This window comes from Mus pahari, chromosome 9 (genome assembly GCF_900095145.1).
Source record: "Mus pahari chromosome 9, PAHARI_EIJ_v1.1, whole genome shotgun sequence".
Lineage (NCBI taxonomy): Eukaryota > Metazoa > Chordata > Mammalia > Rodentia > Muridae > Mus > Mus pahari.
In genome coordinates, this window is record NC_034598.1 from 8427304 (window position 1) to 8440019 (window position 12716).

General features: G+C 49.0%; 1 protein-coding gene across 2 annotated transcripts in view; it reads right to left on the bottom strand.

Moving 5' to 3' along the window:
- Positions 1-12716, bottom strand: part of Foxo3 (forkhead box O3) — a 91996-nt gene that overhangs the window by 14321 nt on the left and 64959 nt on the right. For both annotated transcript variants that reach the window (XM_021204853.1, XM_029542473.1), the window contains exon 3: positions 1658-3093. In XM_021204853.1, coding sequence (XP_021060512.1) covers positions 1693-3093 — 1401 coding nt within the window. In that variant the 3' untranslated portion in view covers positions 1658-1692. The remainder of the gene's footprint in view (positions 1-1657; positions 3094-12716) is intronic.

Here is a 12716-nt window from a genome sequence, read left to right on the forward strand (position 1 = left end):
CCAGGAGAAACCGGCTGACAAGGTCACAACCCCACAGGACCAGGAGAAACCGGCTGACAAGGTCACTCTACTCAGCTTCCACTATGGTCTTCTCCTGGCTCCAGGCTCCTGAGGACCCATCAGGAGCCAGCTTGGGCCTGGGAACACTGAGACGCTTAGCCCAGGGATGCTCTGACACTCCCCTGGACAGCTACCGGGAGGGCTTCAGTGAGCTCACAGGCAGGCTCGCTTGCTCACTCACAGCAGCAGACCCTCATGGTGCCTGCACCAGGGGGCAGGAGTAACAAGGCTGGGCGGGGCTCAGGGCTGGGTGGGGCTCAGGGCTGTGAGTTCCTTTTCTGTGCAGCTTGAAGGAGGAGGTAAGTAGCTTGCTGAGATTGAAATTAAAAACAAGAAGACAGAGCTGAGGGTGCAGAGCCTTTCAACCCCGGGCACATGACGCACACACAGAGACAACCCAGCTGGTACAGACACCAGCCTGCCCTTCCCAGTGCGGGAGAAGAGCTCAGGGAAGTTTGGTCTACTCGCCACACTCGGGCTCGGGCCACGGTGCCTTTAAAAACCCATTTACAGAAAATATGAATCAAGCCACTTAAGATGTGTAGTCTCTGGGACAAATTGTGTGACCTGGGCAAAGTATTCAACCTCTGTGGTTCCCGGCTTGTCATCTGTCAGTCAGTAGTACACTCACTCCACTGCCCTTGGTACGGTCCGACCTGGTGAAGCTTTATAAAACTCTGACACTCTTGTGCATCTGACTCTTACAGTAGCTCTATGGACTGGAAGGACCACTAATCCCACTGTACAAACTGAGAGAGAGACTAAGGAGCTGACTGGACCTTCAGGGCCTCACTGTGTAGCCCCGGCCATCTGCAAGGGCTTTGCTTCCAGGTGCTGGGACTATAGGTGTGTGCCACATGTTCGAGTCCATTGTTTTTTCTCACAACATCACAGCACCAGCTGGTTCTAAACTCTTCCCACAATCCCTCATGTCCTTTCTGCAAAGGATCTCTGCTATCAATGAGGTGGTGATCTAAGAACACGCCATTAACACTTTCCTAGAGGTGAAGAACCATCACACAAGAGATTAAACCAGCGCTAGATGTGGGCCTTTTTAAGAAACTCCTTGCCGGGTGTGGTGGCGCACGCCTTTAATCCCAGCACTCAGGAGGCAGAGGCAGGCAGATTTCTAAGTTCGAGGCCAGCCTGGTCTACAAAGTGAGTTTCAGGACAGCCAGGGCTACACAGAGAAACCCTGTCTCAGAAAAAAACCAAAAAACAAACAAACAAAAAACCTCCTTGGGCTGGTGTGTTTCCCTGTGACCTTTGACCTATGACCTTCCTCCCTTTCCTTCTCTTATCATCCACCCACATACAGAGGGTATGACGACTTTTGAATATTTGGGTGTTCTTTTTATTACTGGCAGCTGTGAGCCCTGTCTCGTTTACAGGTAAAACTCTGAGGAACTGGCTGGGAGTCCTGACTGGTGTGTGTGTGTGTGTGTGTGTGTGTGTGTGTGTGTGTGTGTGTGTGTGTGCGCGCGCGCGCGCGCGCGCGCGCTGTCAGGAGAGGAGATGACCCCTCCCCCCCCAGCCCCGCCCCGCTCGGCTCCGCCCAGCCTACCAGCGATGCTTTCCCATTACATTGGGCACTAACCTGCTTTGCCCATTTCCCCTTTCCTCAGTGAGCCTTCAGCCTGGTACCCAGCTTTGAGATGAGGCCTGCTTAGCACCAGTGAAGTTCCCCACGTTCAAACCAACAACGTTCTGTGTGGAGATGAGGGAGTCAAAGTTAAAATCCAACCCATCCGCATCCATAAGTTCACTACGGATGATGGACTCCATGTCACATTCCAAGCTCCCATTGAACATGTCCAGGTCCAAGTCACTGGGGAACCTATCATGGCCCATGACGGGAAGGTTTGCACTAGCTGAATACAGTGGGGAGCCTGAGAGAGAGTCTGAGAGGGTTTGCATAGACTGGCTGGCGGGAGACTGCTGCTGGTGTTTGGCTGAGCCAAGGCTGCTGGAGTCACTCAAGCCCATGTTGCTGACGGAATTTGACAAGGCACGGCTGCCACCAAGAGCGCCCTGGGTTTGGTGCTGGTGGTGGAGCAAGTTCTGATTGACCAAACTCCCCTGGGTAGGCTGGGCAGCAAAGGACATCATTGGGTCGTTGCGAAGCATCACGTTCCGGCGGGCATTCTGGGCAGACACGGCGGTGCTAGCCTGAGACATCAAGGGGTCTGACTGGGTCATCATGACATCGCTGTGGCTGAGTGAGTCTGAAGCGAGCAGGTCTTGGAGTGTCTGGTTGCCGTAGTGTGACACGGAAGAGAAGGTGGCGGGTCTGTTCTCCTGGATGGTCTGCATGGGTGACTGGCGCAAGGAGTTCAGAGACGAAGGTCCAAACACGGTACTGTTGAAGGAGCCGGTTGGGGAGCCCAGGCCGGAGCTCTTGGCGGTATACGGGAAGCTGGAGCCTCGTTGCATTAGCCCGCCGGGAGGCGATGGCTGCGATGGCGGTAGCGCGATGTTATCTAGCAGGTCGTCCATGAGGTTCTCGGCCAGCCCGTCGTTCAGATTCATGGTGCCGGCCATGTCTGTCAGCCGCGGAAGCTCCACAGTACATGGCTTGTTCACAGAAGGCGACAGGCTGGCAGAGCTGCTGTACAGCATGGGGGACAGGGGTCCATCATCGTCCTGGACGTCATCTAGCTCCGTGCTTGCCAGGATGGGTGACAGGCGGCCGCTCACGGTGCTGGCGTTGGAATTGGTGCGCGAGCGGAAGTCGGTCCACGCATCCAGCTCATCGCTGCTGCGGGACGTGGGGCTACCAGGCCACTTGGAGAGCTGGGATGGACTGTCGTCTGCTGACTCTGGGGCAGCCTGCAGGGCCGCCTTCTTCTTGGCTGCCCGGCCTCGGCTCTTGGTGTACTTGTTGCTGTTGTCCATGGAGACAGCACGCCGCCGGGGGGCCTTCCCGCTCTTTCCCCCATCGGGGTTGATGATCCACCAAGAGCTCTTGCCAGTGCCTTCATTCTGAACTCGCATGAATCGGCTGTGCAGGGACAAGTTGTGCCGGATGGAGTTCTGCAGAGAAAGGGAAAAGGGAACTGTGAGCAGGAAGGTTCAGGCCAAACAGACATGCAGAGTCTTTGGTTTCTAAAGACCTCTCGAGGTGTTTCTAAAGAACAAACAGCCTAAGAGACAAACAAAACATTTCTTATAACTTTTAGGAGGGAAAAGAAGGTACCTACACATACATATGGGGGGGACCCAACTTGTGGGAGTTGTTTTTTTGTTTTGTTTTGTTTTGTTTTGTTTTTTACTTCCACCACGTGGGCCCTGGGGACTGAACTCAGGCCATCAGGTTTGGGGGAAATGGCTTTTTTTTTTTAATCCACTGAACCATCTTGCCAGCCCAGCTTCAGTTTTATATACAAACATCTTTTTGACTTGGTTCAAAGCACCAAGTGAAGTGGAAAGGCTCATGTTGGGCGTCCTATGAAGGAGACACTCACCAACACTGCCCAAGTTCCCAGGTAACTGCCTGCTGTCTGTAACTTTGTTTCTTATTCTGCAGTTCACACTGATATTTTATGACCAGGCCACTCCCTCTCCATACTTTGCAGCCAACTTCCCAGCTCTCTGAGAAACTAGTCACCTGGGTGGCTGTACTGTCCTTGTACTGTCCTTGGCTCTGTAAGTATAGAGCAGCAACTAGCTCCTAAATGCTTCTATCAGAAAGCTTACCTGTTCCCTCCAGGGAGCCCTGCCACTGCTCACAACTCAGCACATAATGTCTGCTGACAGGGCAGGGCAGAAGTCAGGGATAAGACGAACAGAGAAACTCCCTTAGAACAGGCATCATTTACTTACCCATTCTGCACTCTCAGGATGGGTGGGGTGAGCAACTTCCTTCCAAAGAGTACAGAAGAAAAAGGGGAGAGAGAGATCTGAGAGATGCGTGTGGCTGGGTGACCAGAGCTGATGGTAACACAGCACATTGTTACTGTGTATCCTAGGTAAAATGGCAACTTTTCCATCAGTCTTTTTCCAAAGCCCAAATCCCGATGAATCATAAGAAATACATGAATTCCAATTAAAGGGCATTTACACAAGCCTGTTTAGTACTGCCCAGAACTGCCACAGCAAAGGAGTGACCAGGAAATGTAACGGGAGCCAGAGCATCCTGAATGAGATCTCATCACAGAACACAAACAAACAAACACCAACCACACACACACACACACACACACACACACACACACACAAATCAGAAAAGACCTGGGAAGTCTGATTAGTATTTATAGGTCTTAGCTCATAATAATGATAAATGTTGGCTCATCAGAGCCGACACTTATACCAGGACTCCTATGTAGGGTGCTACGAGGGGACACTTGACGGTGGATCCATGTTGAATTCCTGCTAATTTCACACGTTTCCTATATATCTAAAACAATCCTCCTCCCATTAAAGTGGGGCAAATCCCCTTAAAATTCTAATAATCTGCACCCACTGCAAGAATCTTCCTTCTGGCTTAGCAGACACATCCAGTTGCCAAGGATAACCAGGCTCAGACTTATCTCTGCCACTGGCCAATCACATGACCCCATGCAAATCATTTTGTCCTTCTGCAACACCAACAGGTTCCCATCTTCATTATGATCATGATAAAATCCAGCCACCCCTCCCTGCCAGGGTGACATAACAGTGACAGATGATAATGCACTTCAGAAGCCAGTCACGCTATCAGCCAGCGTTTTCCTCCTCTCAGGAAGTGCAGGTCCCGAGTGAGGAGTGCTCAGAGCTGGGGCAGGCTCCTTCTAATCTGTATGATGCCTGCCCTGTGTGTGGCAGGAAGAGAGCTGACAGTGTTCCCCACATCTGGAATAGAACCTGCCACCCATATGAGTTTTTATTGGCAAGTTTAAGGATAAAAGACATTGTCTAATACTGCATATTAAATACAAACAATTCTAAAAGTCACATTTAAAAAGACTTGGCAATCATCAACTGTATTTATGTAGAAGATACAAATACATGTGTTCTACCAGATTGTTTTTAAAACACAGAAAGTCAACAGAATTTTGTCATAAGTAAATAACTCAAAATACAAAGTATTCCTGATATGCATTCCTAGTCAAGAAGGGACTGTAGTTCAGGCTGGGCCAAGAGCACCAGCCATTCTGCTGACAGCTGCCATTTTCTACAACTGCCACCAAGATGGGTAAGACACAGCACCCGAGGACCCCGTGGCGCAGGTGTTGCCCAGGAGACGACACACCGTTTCCCTCTCATTTATTTGTTTAGAATGATGACCAGTGTATTAATGGTTCAGAAACTATTTCTTGGAAACAGGATGCTTTATGATGTGGGTAAGAGGCACACTCCTAGCATGCATTTGGCAGAGAAGAGCAAGGCTCACGCTGAGTACATAGGTAATTCAATGTATTTAGGAAAATGTAAACACAGACTTCAGGGTGAAGAGGAAACTAGTCTGGAAGCTTTAGGGGTACAAAGCAGACACCCGCTAATTATTCTCACCCAAGTGTTCACACAAACACCAAATGCTCACAAAAATGAGCAGTCTTGCATATCCAGTGATCCTGTGTCTTTTAGGGAATGATATTTTTAAAACATATTTTCCTGTTCCTAATTCCAAACCTACTAACAGATCAATGAAATCTTTTATGAATTTTCTGATACATGATTCTACCCCTACCCCCCCAACAACATATATGTATAATTTTATACAATTGCAAGTGGCTAACACTAGAGACAGACTCCAAGGTTCTGCAAGGGCCTCAGCACCTGGCATGCAAGGCCAGTACCACAGGGAGCCAGGGCAGGGACGGGTCATGAAGGCTGGCCTCCTGTCCCTAATTGCAAAGTCAAGATCTGCCAGGTCTTAGCAGTGCTGGATACTGAACCTTGGGTTTTAAATCCACTGCCTCTAATCCTCACAACTTGGTAAGGCAGTCCATCAGCGATTCTGCACATGGAGTCTCAGGGTCTGAGGTATGAAACAGCACAGCCCACCAGCTAGCACTGACACCGGGGAGCAGCTTTCCAACTTCCATGCTATGCTTTAGCCTATAGCCCTTCACTGGCCCACAGCAGGTTTGTGAGAAGTCACCATTTAATGTCCCTGTACAACACGCCAGGAAAAATACCCTGAGAAACATACACAGAGAGAGATAATCTTATTGTGACTTCATTTATGAAATACTTGGAAATTTAGGGGCCTTTCACCAATTTATGTAGAAACTTTATAGAAAACTATTTTGTTGTTGTTCTTCCTGAGGAGAGATCGGTATCCACACTGACAACGGGACCACCACAGGCTCTTACAGAGAGCCCACCTTAGGAAGGAGAGCCTGCCTTTAGTGGCCTTTCATTTTAGAGGGTTATTAGTGGTAGAACACAATCCCTGGGGCCCATTATCTATGGTGCTCAGACAGGTCTTTCCAGCAAGGTCCTGTAAGACCACAGGTCCTCCCCAGTTCAATCTCAGGAAAACCACCATTAAAAAAAAAATCACCTACTGTGCTGGACTGAGGTGGTGGCCCAGACTTTAATCCCAGCACTTGGTAGGCAGAGGAAGGGAGAATCTCTGAGTTCAAGGGTAGCCTGGTCTAGACAGAGTTTCAGGACAGCCAGGGCTACACAGAGAAAAAAACCAAACAAACAAACCCATATTGGAAAACAAAACAAAACAAAACAAACAAACCCCTCCCCAAACTGTGGCTTTCCACTAATTTATGTTACTATTGTAAGACATGATCTGCATTTCTAAGGCTTTACTTTATGTGAAGAAAGGTAACTGAAGGTAATGAAACAATAGTTTGATGAAACTCTAGTTCTGTCAAGCACAGGTTTTCTAGCCCTACATTTATTATATCACACGCGCACCTGAAGCCCACTATGAAGTCTCTTGGCTAGACAACCATGCGTTCTGCTTGGCCATCCTGTCACCAGTTACTGAGGCTGCCCAGAAGCCACCCATCCAGACCTTGTGAGCAGCTCCAGTTATCTAAGCCAAGAGTCTGTTAGAAGCTACCACTTCCCATGCGGGCATGCTGGCTTTCCTCAGCTCCAACACACATTTATAAAGCCTTAAGAAACCCCTACAGTTCGTCCAAGGGGGCAAAGCTAAGAACAACCCCTGTCTTTCTGTGACACTCCTCCTTTGCAATGTGGTTAATTAGTAACCATGCTGGCAAACGTGACTGTGGCCACAATTAGTGGCCAACCTTCCAGGAGTCATGCAATAGGTGTGTGGAGGAGGCAGCCTGCTGGGATTGACGTTTCAGGCACACTGACTGCAGTGTGGACCACCACCTAAAGATCCCTTCGCCTGGCCCACCTAGAAGACATTAACATAAAGATGGCTGCACTGATTACAATTTGATAATTATTTTCTTCATGTAATGAACAATTTTCTGTTGCAAAATGCATTTACTGCAGAGGCTATGGTGTCCATGACCCTTAACTATGCCAAATCATGAGGAAGACAGGTAGATTCAAAACAGGACAGGAGTTGGTGAGAAGCTGCCTACAGTTGCAGAGAATCCCACCATTCATTTACAGAGTGGGTGGGTAAGACAGCAAGCAAGGGAAGGGAGCCACGGAGGAGACAGGCCCAGTGCTGTGATCAAGCCTCAGCTGCCCCTCTGGAGAAGGCAGGATCAGATGCACTCTATGTCTGGATCCCTGCGAGGAGGCTATGATGCGTGGCACGCAATGCTCCCTGGCTGAGTGCCAAGCACAAGTCTTGACAGCAGACCCCACATGCAGAAGTGGGCATCTCAGACCCTAGCTCACTGCTTCCTGACCATCGTGTGTTTTGAGTCAGAAGGCGAGAGGGTGGTGCCTTCCAAGAAAGGATCACAAACTTGTAAAGGTTTTTAGGGTGCATTGCCAGTAACTAGACACTCAGTGAGTCAAACACTGAGGCAAACTTGAAACATGGGTTCTGTATGAGAGGCGGATGAACACTGTGCTGGAGACAAGCCATCTACAGTGTCCTCCGAGACCAGTGGGCAGTGATGGGCTCATATGTTGACAGACATTACACATTCTATCTTTAGACAGCCCAGAAAATAAAAATAAATAAAAGAGGAGGAGGAGGAGGAGGAATTGTCTTTGCAAAAAAAAAAAAAAAAAGCAGGGCTTTTAAGAGTTAAATTGCACAACCTTTTTATTTTTAAAGCGAGTAGATTTCTCCTTGCTGTTGCCGAGAAAGATCAATTGGTACCACATGTTGCTTCCAGACAAACCCTCTCTGTAGTCCAGGGAAAGCATGTGCAGCTGGTGCCTGGGCTAGCAGAGTCTCCACAAGGTAAACATGACTTGGAAGGAGCTGAGGCAGATGCAGGAGCTGAGGCAGATGCAGTGAGCAGCGGCTAACAAGTGACTCGAGGGCACTATCTAGAACAAAGCTGTTTGATGCCTGGATTCTATTTGCTCCTGGTGACCCACGGGTGGCAACGGCTGCATGGACAGCTCTGAGGCTGCAGAGGCTGACATGCCACATACAGAGGCGGCTACAGGAACCGCTGGCTGGGTGGACAGGGCCTCTCAAAGGTTTCAGTCGAGAATCTAGGTTTCTGCTCGTTAGTAATGCTGCAGTCCGGCTGCCTGTCTGAGTCTCCCAGGGGAGACTTTCCTCACCCATGTCCCTTCTCAGAGGTCTGGTTCAATACCTGCGGTGAGGCCTAGGTATTTTATTTTTTTTAATTTTTGTTTTTTCAAGACAGAGTTTCTCTGTGTAGCCCTGGCTGTCCTGGAACTCACTGTGTAGATCAGGCTGGCCTTGAACTCAAGAGACACCTGCCTCTGCCTCCAGGGTGCCACCATGGCCCAGTTGAGGCCTGGGTATTCACCCAGGTTGTGCTAATGAATAGTCAGGATGAAACCCATGGAAGTCCCCTCCCCCTAGAGCAAGCACCCCACTCACTTGATCCCCAGTGCCCAGGTCTGCTAGCAGTGCAGTGACATCCTTGCAGTCACAGTTCCCTTCAGCTGGCTCTGCCCTCACCTGCATTCATCTCCAGAGTCTAGTCTCCTCTGGACTAACCACCATGATGAATACAAAGACAAGTGTCAGAGCACAACCCTGGCGTGTGACAGACAGCAGGCCTGGAAACTGAAAAACATTTTTTTCCTATGTGCTATCTATAGTGGCCAAAAAATAAGCCTTTCAGCTGGATAAAAATGTAAATAACCCTTCATCAGAAGGACTGCACAATCAACTCTGATGTGGAAGACAAGTTTGTCTGTTTCTAGCCTTACTCTTGTCTACAGTCTTAAAAGTTTAAACCATTAAAGGGCCTTTAAAAACAACGATATTCTAAAATAAATGTTGTTGGGAACTTGGCAGAGGGATTGCATTTCCAGCTAGAAACAAGAGTTCCCGCTAAATTTGCTGACAGTAATTCTCTACCCACAGATGTCCTCTGGAAGCATGTTTTACGGTTTCATGCAGACAGCCAGTGATAGCAGGGTTAGAGCAGTGCTCCCCCCTCCCTTCCTTAGGTTGAGCTGGCCTGAGAAACAGCTGAGGAAAAAATCCTAGCAGGGAAGCAAAGTCTCAGTGTGGAGGCAGCCAGCATGTGCCGCACACCGTGCTGTGGGGTTTTCTAGTGTGGACTTTATTTTAATACAACAATAATAATATATCTTGGTTTTTCACCGAGCTGTCCCACAGCTGCTTCTGCTCTTGGAGGGCAAGAGGGAACATTCCATTCCTCCCAGCCAAGCTTGCACTTCCAGCACACACAGAACCCTGGCAGCCTCACACCTCTGCCCACACCCACGGCTTGCTGCCCAGCCCTCTTCCTCCCCCCAGGCTTCGCACTTCCCACTCCACAGTCCGGGCCCCAGACCAAGGAAACAGCCACAGGTACCCAGTTCACACGTCTCCTCCACAGAGCAGGTTAGGCCACAGCTTTTAGCCAGCTCTTCTCTTCAATGTATTCTTCCCTGAGGTTTTTAAATTGTTTCCTTCTCTCAAGAGAGATTTGATAAACGCATGCTGCTGAAATTCCCTTTAAAACCATGATTATCTAGCCAGATAAGACCAGTGTATCAGAGAGTTCAAAGCCAAGGGATCACAGAACAGTCTTGAGATTTATTTTGCAGTGTTTAACAACATTTTATCAACCCAAAATTTACCTGAGATTTAAAAAAAAAAAAAAAAAAAAACCTACATCTTTTCCTAAACATATTGTGTATAGAAATGGATGAAAACGGACATCAGAAACTCACATCTAGAACTCAGGGACATAGCAGAAGGTTCAGAGTCACTTTAGTGACATTAGACGCTTGGTACAATGCAGGGGAAACGGCAGCCATATTTACAGTGCAAGAAAACGGGGGCGAGACTGTAAGGCCGGACTTGGATACAATCAGTCAGTAAGCTGTAACAGGGCTGAGGCGAACACACCATCTCCTGGCCTTGAGGCATAAAGGTGATGTCACCCAGAAACACTATCAGCACAGTGGTACACTGAAGGAATAGTGTACAGGATGTACAAGACAAAGACACAATCCATCTACATCTACCTTACCCATCCATCTACTCACCCACCCATCCATCTACCCACCCACCCATCCTATCCATCCATCCATCCCTCCCTCCCTCCACCCACCCATCCTTCCCTCCCTCCACCCACCCACCCATCCTATCCATCCATCCATCCCTCCCTCCCTCCACCCACGTACCCATTCATCCCTCCCCCCCCCCCAACCCTGTATGGGGTTTACAGTGAGTACTCAGAATGCTGTCATCTAATCACTGGATCTGTGGGAAGGGAGCAGAAGCCACAGGACTGGTCTGAGCTGCACTTGTAAGGTGTGAGCTGGGAAAGGGAAGTGAGGGCCTCACAAGTGCTTTGCTGTAAGCGCCCACCGGGTAAGTCTGAAAGGACACTAAGGTTGCTCGTGAGCTCACAGTCTCACCCGGGTATTAGGAGATAGCACAATCCGACGCAGACAGAAGGTTCTAGTAGAGGGATGGGGAGGCCAACAAATTGACAGGGCGTAGACCAGTCGGTGGTGCAAGGCCTGGTAGATGCAGCGGAGATCTAGCTGGGATAGAGCTTACTCTTAGTTCATCTTGCAAGGCTATGGGGCCTTCACTACTTAGAGACTCACTCGAAATCACAAGTAACAAACCGTGGCCCCAACCAAGTGCACACGAAGGGAAACTCACACAGCGTATTTTACTACAATCTGGAGGAAATGCATGCGCTCGCTGCCTGCCAGGATCAATGCTCGGTCCCTGACAAATCACATCTTATTTTCTTTTCCCCACAAGCAGGAAGCTGAGAGATAAGAAAGGTTAAGAGTGTGTCTGGTTAAGCCTTGGTGCTGCAAATCCAGCCTGTTGGCTAACTCCAAAGTTCTTCTACCATGTGCTTTCCCAATTACCAAACCCACTGAGGAGGGAGGCTGCACCAACAGGGACCAGAGGGCTTGAACTCCAAACACTTCCAGTATCTGGTAGCTTCTGCGCTGAGGGAAACTAGCCTCTGACTTAGTCCAAGCAGTATTACCTGGCTGGCCTCGGGAGGTCTAAAATCAGGTCCTCAAAGAGCTGGTATGGTGCCACAGATCCTCATGCCAGACACATCAGGCAAATGTCTCCAAGTACCCTGGACTGCTAGGATGAGGCTTAATCTGAAACAGGGACCTCACTTTATACTATTTAAAACATCTAATTAGCCTATTATTAAGCCAGAGAGAAAGATTAGCCTGCTTCAAAATTACGTGAATCTTAAAATATGATGTCTTCTGCCTGCAAGTGAGAACAGGCAGGGTGCTCTGCTTAGCCTCAATCAAAAACTCCAGGAGAAACTGCATTAGTGTTGCAAATGTGGCTGCTCCTCTTCTGGCATCAAAGCTCGAAGCAGCAGAAATCACTGCAGTACAAGTACACCGAAGGGATGGATTTGGGGGTGCTGGGTAATGGGTTCAACCTGACATGACAGCCCACAGCTCAAATCCAGGAAGCTGGATTGCTGCTCTGGCTTACAATCACTCCCTTCCCATGAACTCTGCCGGCTTCAGCACCACTCAAACACAACTGTCTTCAGCTCTCTGGATGGTACAACTCAGAAAACCTGTTCTCTGGTATCTTATTTCAGAAGTGATGTCCTTTTGGGGAGCTCTGGAATATATGCCAACGTGAAGGTACAATCAGTTACACTCACGGGAAAGGCAGGGAGGGAGAAGGCAGCTCTGTGTGTTAATTATTCCAACACCATGAGTCAGGTGAAAGAAGCTGTGGACAGAGACCAATACCACATACCACGTACCCAACACTGGCAACTACAAACAAAGCAACTGATGAGCTTCCCTTCCCTTCATAGAAACAAGGAGTCCAACACCACCAGTTCTGTGACTCAGGCCAACAGCGTCCCAGACTCCACACACCACTGAAGCTCAGGTAACATGGAGCCTCTGGGAAGCCGCTTTCCACACTACAACCTCACCTGTATGTGCAGCTCGCTGCCCCACATTACAGTCTCACCAGCATGTGTAGCTGCTCCATGCCAACTCTAACCTCACACTGTGCGCAGCTCCTCGCCACACATCGTAAGCTTACTGTATCTGCAGTGTTTCACTATACTGCAGTGTTTCACTATACTGCAGTGTTTCACTATACTGCAGTGTTTCACTATACTGCAGTGTTTCACTATACTGCA